General features: G+C 47.5%; 1 protein-coding gene across 3 annotated transcripts in view; it reads right to left on the bottom strand.

Annotated features, from left to right (window-relative positions):
• The window catches only part of LOC310661007 (D-serine dehydratase-like), a 32118-nt gene that overhangs the window by 2767 nt on the left and 18839 nt on the right, over positions 1–10512 (bottom strand). For all 3 annotated transcript variants that reach the window (XM_083406722.1, XM_083406724.1, XM_083406723.1), the window contains 3 exons: positions 5173–5294; positions 3083–3272; positions 1526–1631 (listed from right to left, as the gene is read on the bottom strand). In XM_083406722.1, the coding sequence (XP_083262848.1) occupies positions 1526–1631; positions 3083–3272; positions 5173–5294 (418 nt within the window). The remainder of the gene's footprint in view (positions 1–1525; positions 1632–3082; positions 3273–5172; positions 5295–10512) is intronic.

Genomic DNA, 10512 nt, shown 5'->3' with positions numbered 1-10512 from the left:
CTCGCAAGACGGAAAACCCGCTAGACGAAAGGATTTTCCGTTTTGGAGGTGCTTCACAAAACGAATTGGCTATGGGCTTGCTTCGCAAGACGAAAATGTCTTGCGATTCCTGGGGTTTTTTTTCCCTCCCCCCCCTTTTCCCCAAGCCCCTAAGCCGCTTAACAGCTGTTTGCTAAGCCGCTTAACAGCTGATCACTAAGCCGCTTAACAGCTGATCTAAGCCGCTTATCAGCTGATCTAAGCCGCTAATAGCCTTTTAGCAGCTAATCCGCTAATCCCTTAAACCTTTAATAGCCTTTAATAGCCTTTTAGCAGCTAATCCGCTAATCCCTTAAGCCTTTAATAGCCGCTAATAGCCTTTTAGCAGCTAATCCGCTAATCCCTTAAACCTTTAATAGCCGCTAAACCGCTAATAGCGCTAATCCACTAATGGGCTTGCTTCGCAAGACGAAAAAAACCGCAAGACGAAGAGACTCGCGGAACGGATTCTTTTCGTCTTGCGAGGCACCACTGTATTTATGTGTGCGACAACAGCAGCTAGGATTTTACTAGCCCCCCGAAAATGGAAAGATGACAAGACTCCAATGCTGAAATGGCGAAGCTAAGAGCAAAACGTAGAGATAAGGACAGCGGTAGGCAACCTAAGGCCTGGGGGACGGATCCGGCCCGAATCGCCTTCTAAATCCGGCCCCCAGATGGTCTGGGAATTGGTTTGTTTTTCATGAGTAGAATGTGTCCTTTTATTTAAAATGCATCTCTGGGTTATTTATGGGGCCTGCCTGGTGTTTTTACATGAGTAGAATGTGTGCTTTTATTTAAAATGCATCTCTGGGTTATTTGTAGGGCATAGGAATTTGTTCATTTCCCCCCAAAAAATATAGCCCGGCCCACCACATGGTTTGAGGGACAGTGTACCGGCACACAGCTGGAAAAGGTTGCCGAACCCTGAATAAGGACAATAGAGATTTTAAAAAAGACTGGGAACCATTTATGTTGTACCTACAGACAAACCGTAAAGGGTTTGAGTAAACACTACCAATTGACAACGTAGAAATTAAGATGTAAAAATGGGAAAGTAATAAAGCGCAAGAGGAAATGTGAAAGTAAGTAGGGTATAAAAATGTGAAGAATGTAATAATATTTAAGTTAAAGACTGCATATTAAAGTAAAATAAAAGAAGCAGGGATAAGCAAACGTTCAAAGAACCAGAAAAGGAAGTTGAGGGTTTTTTGGGAGGGGAATTTATATCCTATTTTGTTTTTGAGATAATGTTGATTGTAATGATGATAAAATCTGTAAAACTCAATAATTATTCACCCCCCAAAAAGAGTTGTGTGTGTATGTGTGCAAGAGAGAGAGGATCAAGAGGGAAGACCACACACACACACACACACACACACACACACAGAGGGACAGAGGGAAAGGCACTCTGAACATGGGCAGAGACGCTCTTCCCTCCAGCAAAGCCGAAGGCACACCAGCGTCTCAGCGCGCAAATGCTCTCCGGTGCGCAAGCTGTACTTACGTGATAAGGGATCAGCGCAAGGAGGCTGCCCAGGGGGAACTGGGCAAAATCCAGCTTGCCTGCCACGGGCTCGATTCTGCCGTGTTCCTGGGTCATTCCTACCAACCTGCAGAGGGAAAAGAGAGATATGTAAGCCCGCTTTGATTTGCTTCGGAGTCTCTGGTCCCCCCGACCCTGCCTCAGGTTGCCTATTGACGTCAGGCCAGCGCCGCAAAGAGAATAGGGAAGACGCCTGCCTGAAGTCAAGTGGCAGGGAGTTCCGGGGGGTAGGTGCTGCCACACGGAAATAGCCATCTCATGGGTGTGAGGCAGACATGGTACCGTAAGGTGGCAGCCGCATTTGGGAGGACGGTGTACATTCTGGCCGCCTCACCTCAAAGAGGAGATGGTTAAGTTGGGAAAAGGTTCAGAAACGGGCGCCAAAATTATTGAGGGGTTTTAGAGACTCCCCGGTGCAGTGTTTCGGGCTTTTCGTTTAGAGAAAAGGCGAGTAAAAGGCAAAATGGGAGACATTTGCAGTGGTACCTCGGGTTACAGACGCTTCAGGTTACAGACACTTCAGGTTACAGACTCCGCTAACCCAGAAATAGTACCTCAGGTTAAGAACTTTGCTTCGGGATGAGAACAGAAATCGCACAGCGGCAGCAGGAGGCCCCATTAGCTAAAGTGGTGCTTCAGGTTAAGAACAGTTTCAGGTTAAGTACAGACCTCCGGAACGAATTAAGTTCTTAACCCAAGGTACCACTGTATAAAAAAAATATTCCCTGGAAAACCTACGATTTACTGCCAAATCGGAACAAACGTTTTCTGCGGTTTGACGCTTGTTATGATTCAGGAGCAAATTTGCGGGTTTTCGTACGGAAAAGGCAAGACAAAAGGAAGGCATTTCCAAACTGTGCCCAGAAATTGTGGGACAAACGGAAAAATTTGTGGGATGCCAAGAGGATAATTATTATGATTATGATGATGATGATGATGATGATGATTATTTATACCCCGCCCTCTCCGGCCAGAGCTGGGCTCAGGGCGGCTAACACCAGTAAAATAACAGTAAAAACATAATGGGGGGGACCAATTTAAAATACAGGTTAAAAATACAATTTAAAATGCAGCCTCATTTTAAAAGTAGCCCATAGATCAAAACCATAATGGGAGGGCAACATAAGGGTCAGACTGAGTCCAAACCAAAGGCCAGGCGGAACAGCTCTGTCTTGCAGGCCCTGCGGAAAGATGTCAAGTCCCGCAGGGCCCTGGTCTCCTGTGACAGAGCGTTCCACCAAGTCGGGGCCAGTACTGAAAAGGCCCTGGCCCTAGTTGAGAGCAATCTAACCACCTTGCGACTTGGGACCTCCAAAATGTTGTCAGATAAGCCCTGAGACGGTATGCTGGGGAGACATATGACAGCAGTAGGCTATTGCCTGTATTCTGGGCTTCCCGAATGTCTAGATGGGCCTTTGGGCAGATCCTGCAAGGCCCTTTGTAGGAAAGCCAAATTTTGGAGGCTGTTCCTTTTAGGATGTTGACAAGGCCACGATCAACAGCACCAACTCCATTTACTTGAGGTTGGGATGGCCTTCCACCAGGGCGTAGCCTGTCGGCAGCTGCCCCAGGCTGTGGAGACTCAGGCCGGTCCAGCCGCAGTCCACCAGCATCTGGTTTCGGTGTGGGTAGTGGCCAATCACCCTGGTCAAGACCCGCACGGCGATGTCCTCCAGCTGGCAGGAGCCAATCATCATCTGCTGGGCATCTGGAAGGGAGAGAGGGACAGGGGGAGTTTCTCATATAAATGAATTCAAATGAAATTGTTCCGGGGGCCACCACAGAAAAGGCCCTGCTGCTGGGAGACGGAGGGCCTGAGGGCTGCATTCCATCCTGGGCAAGATTCAGGGTCATAAGCCAGTGGCGGACGGGGCCGTAGGTAATAGAGACCACCGAGATCTCTGTGAAAAGAGGTAAAGGTAAAGGGACCCCTGACCATTAGGTCCAATCGTGGACGACTCTGGGGTTGCGGCGCTCATCTTTATTGGCCGAGGAAGCCGGCGTACAGCTTCCAGGTCATGTGGCCAGAACCAGGTCATGTGGCGAACCAGAGCAGCGCAGGGAAACGTCGTTGACCTTCCCGCCGGAGTGGTACCTATTTATCTACTTGCACATGACGTGCTTTCGAACTGCTAGGCTGGCAGGAGCAGGGACTGAGCAAGGGGAGCTCACCCCGTCACGGGGATTCGAACCGCCGATCTTCTGATCGGCAAGTCCTAGGCTCTGTGGTTTAACCCACAGCACCACCCTCGTCCCTCCCTGGACCCCTGGGGACCCCTCTCAGACACTGTGCCGCTCTTGTGACACTGTGCCAAATGTCGCCAGCTCAAGGGGCCTCCCGGATCGCTCGGGCTGATTTATTCTTTCCCCGCAGGGGGACAGATTTCCTCGCCACCCCTCTCCGCCAGGATAGCTTTGGAATGAGCTCTGTGGGGGAAGAGAAACACATGGAAAGTGTTACTGGAAACGGAGGAGTAAATCTACATAAATTATGTGCGGGGGGGGGGGGGGGAGAAACTTCCATTTCTGGTGAATCTTTCCAGCAAAAAAAGCCAAAACAGGTGGGGCTGACATGCCATTCTTAACTTTTTCCATCTGCCTTTTTCAATGGGAGCCTTTCTGCATGCAGAGCACAGTGGCAGAGTCGTTTCCAGTTAGAAAAACAGATCTCAGGAACTTCCACAGAGCAGCCCTCTCAGCCAGAGAGGACTTGGAAGGCTGCTGCAAGCCAGAGCCTGGCTAGCTTGCTGTTCTTTGCGGAGCTGGTGCTACCATAATGGCTTCTATTCCTCGCACGGAGCTGCCTGAGTTCAGTCCTGCTGCCCCCCTCCCTGGCATGATAGGTGAGCAGGGCCTTCTCGGTGGTGGCTCCTCCCAGGAAACTTTGGAACTCCCTGCCTAGGGAAGTGAGACTGGCTCTCTCCTCGATGTCTTTGTTATTATTTATACCCCGCCCATCTGGCTGGGCTTCCCCGGCCACTCTGGGCGGCTTCCAACAAAATATTAAAATACAGTGGTACCTCAGGTTAAGTACTTAATTCATTCCAGAGGTCTGTACTTAACCTGAAGCACCACTTTAGCTAATGGGGCCTCCCACTGCTGCCGTGCTGCCGGAGCACAATTTCTGTTCTTATTCCGAAGCACTATTTCTGGGTTAGCGGAGTCTGTAACCTGAAGCGTATGTAACCTGAAGCATATGTAACCTGAGGTACCACTGTACCATAATACATCAAACATTAAAAGCTTCCCTAAAGAGGGCTGCCTTCAGATGTCTTCTAAAAGTCTGGTAGTTGTTGTTGTTCTCTTTGACATCTGATGGCGTTCCACAGGGCGGGTGCCACCACCGAGAAGGCCCTCTGCCTGGTTCCCTGTAACCTCACTTATTGCAGTGAGGGAACCGTCAGAAGGCCCTCAGCGCTGGACCTTAGTGTCCGGGCTGAACGATGGGAGTTCCTTCAGGTATACAGGACAGAGGCCGTTTAGGGCTTTAAAGGTCAACACCAACACTTTGAACTGTGCTCGGAAACGTACTGGAAGGTACAGGATGTGTCCCCCATCCAGAGCTACTGCCCCGTCCCCAAATACTCCATTTATCCCATGAAGCTTACCATAAAAGAGAAAGTTCCCAGGGTGGACTTCGCTGAGTTGGGCCATCTCAGGCACCGGGTGGCTGCAGGAGGGAGTGGAACCGATACTGCAGATGGAACAGGCCACCCCGGCTTCTTTCAGCCTGGAAGAGATGGGGAAAGGTTAAATTATGGTTACCAGACGTCCCCGTTTCCCGGGGACAGTCCCTGGATTTACAAATCTGTCCCCAGGCAAAATCCGTCCCCGGATTTCATTGAAGGTCCCTGGATTTATATTTTTAGTGTTGTTGATTTATTAGTAGGGAGTGAATGTTGTGTGATTGGTTCAACGGTCAAAAACACATCATATGGGGACTTCTGGCGAGGCAAAATGGCGGGCGCTACGGCAGTGAGCAGCTCCTGAAGACAGCCAGAGCCAAATGCGCTACCTAATAATAATAATAATAATAATAATAATAATAATAATAATTTATTATTTATACCCTGCCCATCTGGCTGAGTTTCCCCAGCCACCCTGGGCGGCTTCCAACAAAGTACAGTCATACCTCGGGTTAAATACGCTCCAGGATAAGTATTTTCGTGTTGCGCTCTGCGTTGATGAAAAGATTTAAGGATGTTAATGTTCAATTTAAATTTTATAAGAACTGTGATTTGGAAAACCGTTAAAAGGATATGCATTGAAATTCAACCAAGGGGAAGAGAGGAAGTCACTTAACTTTACGTGCAGCAATTGCATGTTGATTGCCCTCCTAAAAGACAAAGTCCAGCAACTGGAGGAACGTGTAGCTACGCTCCAAAGAATTAGAGAGCTGGAGCTCTTCTTGGAAGCAACAGAGCACACCGTCTCCACCAAGGAGGAGACAAGGGACTCCCCTGAGAAGGAGGCTAGTTCACCAACACAGGAGCCCGATATGTGGAGAAACGTGACTCAAAGAAGTAGGAGGCCCAGGGTTCGCTCTGATTGTCTAGAAATACACAATCGCTTTGAGGTCCTCTCCCCTAGCATGGAAGACGAAGAGCAGACTCCATTTGAGGATCTCTCCCTCATTACAGTCGATCACGTATATGAAGATGAGCAGCAAAGTCAGTCCTCAGGGAATGTGCAGGCGACCTTGGAACGGACCGCTCACGGAAGAACCCTGACCAAACCTAAGAGAAGGCGTGTAGTGGTGATAGGGGATTCCCTACTGAGGGGAACAGAAGCAGTGATCTGTGGGCCTGACAAGATGTCTCGGGAAGTGTGCTGTCTCCCCGGGGCTAAGATCCAAGATGTAACTGAACGACTGCAAGGAATCATAAAACCCACTGACAAATACCCCTTCCTCTTGGTTCATGTGGGAACCAATGACACTGCAAGCAATAGCCTCCAGAAGATCAAAAGAGACTACGAGGCTCTGGGCAGGAAATTGAAGCAATTAAATGCACAAATCGTCATCTCATCTGTCCTCCCAGTTGAACGACGTGGCCCAGGGAGAGAGAGGAAAATAGTGGAAGTAAACAGCTGGCTTCGCAAATGGTGTAAACAGGAACGGTTTGGATTCTTAGATCACGGACTGCAGTTTCTTGAGGATGGACTTCTGGCAAGCGATGGGCTGCACCTCACAACGGTTGGGAGGAATGTTTTTGCCAAAAAACTAAGAAACCTCATCAGGAGGGCTTTAAACTGACTAATGTGGGGGAGGGAGACAGTGCTCCTGAAGGTAGGAGTCTATTAATTGATGAAGATGATCATCCAAATGTCATAGACCAAATGGAGCAAACAGCAAGCAGACCTAGTGGTGGGAGGAAAAAATCCTTAAATAAGAGACACGGGGGAATGACTAATGGACTTCAATGTCTGTACACTAATGCACAAAGCATGGGAAATAAACAAGATGAGCTTGAGCTCTTGGTACAGCAAACTAAATATAACATAATAGGCATCACTGAAACATGGTGGGATAAGTCCCACGATTGGAATGTAAAAATGGAGGGATACAATCTATTTCAGAGAAACAGACCAGACAAGAAAGGAGGAGGAGTGGCTTTATGTCAGGGATGTGTATACCTGTGAAGAGATCCAAGATTTAGAACCTCAAAGCCAAAGCGAGAGCATTTGGGTCAAAATTAAGGGAGAGAAGAATAACAGTGACCTCATTGTGGGAGTTTACTATAGATCCCCAAGCCAAACGGAGGACATAGATGATGCCTTCCTGGAACAGATGGCCAAGCATGCAAAAGGAAGGGAGATAGTAGTAATGGGGGACTTCAATTACCCAGATATTTGTTGGATTTCAAACTCAGCCAAGAGCATAAGGTCAAACAGATTCCTCACTGGCCTTGCAGACAACTTCATTGTCCAGAAAGTGGGAGAAGCAACAAGAGGAACAGCCATTTTAGATCTGGTCCTAACCAATGTCGATGACCTGGTTAATGGGGTAGAAGTGGAAGGATCATTAGGCGCAAGTGATCATGCTCTTCTGAAGTTTACTATACAACGGAAAGGAGCAGCCAAGCATACTAGGACTCAATTTCTTGACTTTAAGAAAGCCGACTTCATAAAACTTAGGGAAGTGCTGGGTGAGATCCCATGGACAGTAATACTAAAAGGAAAGGGAGTTCATGATGGCTGGGAGTTTGTTAAGAGGGAGATAGTAAAAGCACAACTTCAGGCAATACCAATGAGACGGAAACATGGAAGGTGCCTAAAGAAGCCAGGGTGGCTATCTAAAGAACTTTTAACTGAGTTAAGATTAAAAAAGGATGTGTACAAAAAATGGAAAAGGGGGGAAACCACCAAAGAGGAATTCAAACAAATAGCCAGCACGTGTAGACACAAAGTCAGAAAAGCTAAAGCACAGAATGAACTCAGGCTTGCTAGAGAGGTTAAAAGCAACAAAAAAGGCTTTTATGGGTATGTTCGTAGCAAAAGGAAGAACAAAGAAACAGTGGGGTCACTCAGAGGAGAAGATGGTGAAATGCAAACAGGGGACACAGAAAGGGCTGAACTCCTCAATGCCTTCTTTGCCTCAGTCTTCTCCGATAAAGAAAACAATGCCCGACCTGAAGAATTTGGAGGTAATGATTCAGCAGAGGAAACACAGCCCAGAATAACTAAGGAGATAGTACAAGAATACTTGGCTAGTTTAGATGTATTCAAGTCTCCAGGGCCAGATGAACTGCATCCAAGAGTATTAAAAGAACTGGCAGATGTGATCTCAGAACCACTGGCAGTCATCTTTGAGAATTCCTGGAGAACAGGCAAAGTCCCGGCAGACTGGAGGAGGGCAAATGTTGTCCCTATTTTCAAAAAGGGGAAAAGAGAGGACCCAAATAATTACCGCCCAGTCAGTCTAACATCAATACCAGGGAAGATTCTGGAGCAGATCATTAAGCAAACAATCTGTGAGCACCTAGAAAGGAATGCTGTGATCACCAATAGTCAGCATGGATTTCTGAAAAATAAGTCATGTCAGACTAACCTGATCTCATTTTTTGACAGAATTACAAGCCTGGTAGATGAAGGGAACGCAGTGGATGTAGTCTACCTTGATTTCAGCAAGGCATTTGACAAGGTGCCCCATGATATTCTTGTAAAGAAGCTGGTAAAATGCGGTCTTGACTATGCTACCACTCAGTGGATTTGTAACTGGCTGACTGACCGGACCCAAAGGGTGCTCATCAATGGTTCCTCTTCATCCTGGAGAAGAGTGACTAGTGGGGTGCCACAGGGTTCTGTCTTGGGCCCGGTCTTATTCAACATCTTTATCAACGACTTGGATGATGGACTCAAGGGCATCCTGATCAAATTTGCAGATGACACCAAACTGGGAGGGGTGGCTAACACCCCAGAAGACAGGATCACACTTCAAAACGACCTTGACAGATTAGAGAACTGGGCCAAAACAAACAAGATGAATTTTAACAGGGAGAAATGTAAAGTATTGCACTTGGGCAAAAAAAATGAGAGGCACAAATACAAGATGGGTGACACCTGGCTTGAGAGCAGTACATGCGAAAAGGATCTAGGAGTCTTGGTTGACCACAAACTTGACATGAGCCAACAGTGTGACGCGGCAGCTAAAAAAGCCAATGCAATTCTGGGCTGCATCAATAGGAGTATAGCATCTAGATCAAGGGAAGTTATAGTGCCACTGTATTCTGCTCTGGTCAGACCTCACCTGGAGTACTGTGTCCAGTTCTGGGCACCACAGTTCAAGAAGGACACTGACAAACTAGAACGTGTACAGAGGAGGGCAACCAAAATGGTCAAAGGCCTGGAAACAATGCCTTATGAGGATCGGCTAAGGGAGCTGGGCATGTTTAGCCTGGAGAAGAGGAGATTAAGGGGTGATATGATAGCCATGTTCAAATATATAAAAGGATGTCACATAGAGGAGGGAGAAAGGTTGTTTTCTGCTGCTCCAGAGAAGCGGACACGGAGCAATGGATACAAACTACAAGAAAGAAGATTCCACCTAAACATTAGGAAGAACTTCCTGACAGTAAGAGCTGTTCGACAGTGGAATTTGCTGCCAAGGAGTGTGGTGGAGTCTCCTTCTTTGGAGGTCTTTAAGCAGAGGCTTGACAACCATATGTCAGGAGTGCTCTGATGGTGTTTCCTGCTTGGCAGGGGGTTGGACTCGATGACCCTTGTGGTCTCTTCCAACTCTATGATTCTATGATTAACAATGTTAATAAGTATATTTTTTAATAAGGTTATGATTTTTGTTTGTTTTTGTTCTAATTTTGTGAAAATCAATAAAATAAATTGGGGGAAAAAATAAATGTACAATGCAGAAGGATCTCAGAAGAGTGAGGGAAGATAATGTTGCAAAGCTATAAGGCTGGCGGTGGGGTGGAGTTGAAGAAAAACCATCTCTCCTTCCCCTTGACCCCTCCTTAAGTTTGCAAATGGATGTGAAATTCGAACTCGGGTCTTTGTGGCTCACATAAGCCTCTGCAGTGCACGGGGCAGGGGCTCCTTCTTCTAAAAGCAGGCAGTGTTTAAACCCTCTGAAAACCCTTCTAAGTAGTATGGAGGCAAAACCAGTTGTTATTTTATTTTATTGGCAGCTGCGTAGGCGAGATGAGCCCAAGAGCCCAGAGGGGGCAAATGTTGCCAACTCGTTTCTGTGTCCCCGGATGGCCCTGCCTGCCCCCAAACTCCCAGGGCTGCTCCCCCCTGAAACTGCCTCTTTCCCCTCATTCGCCATGTCTGTTTGTGACATCACAGGAAGTTGGTAGATGTCTATGACATCACAGGGAGCCCGTAGCCAATGGCCACAGCTGGGGAAACATCTGCACAGCCCTCGCTGGCCTCCCAATGGGGGTACACCTCAGCAGTCATTTATTAAAAATGAGGTGTGTGTCCCCCATTGT

This window comes from Podarcis tiliguerta, assembly GCF_965153285.1.
Source record: "Podarcis tiliguerta genome assembly, chromosome: 12".
Taxonomy (NCBI): Eukaryota; Metazoa; Chordata; class Lepidosauria; order Squamata; family Lacertidae; genus Podarcis; species Podarcis tiliguerta.
The sequence above is the reverse complement of the archived record's forward strand: the minus strand, read 5'-3'. Positions and strand labels throughout refer to the sequence as shown.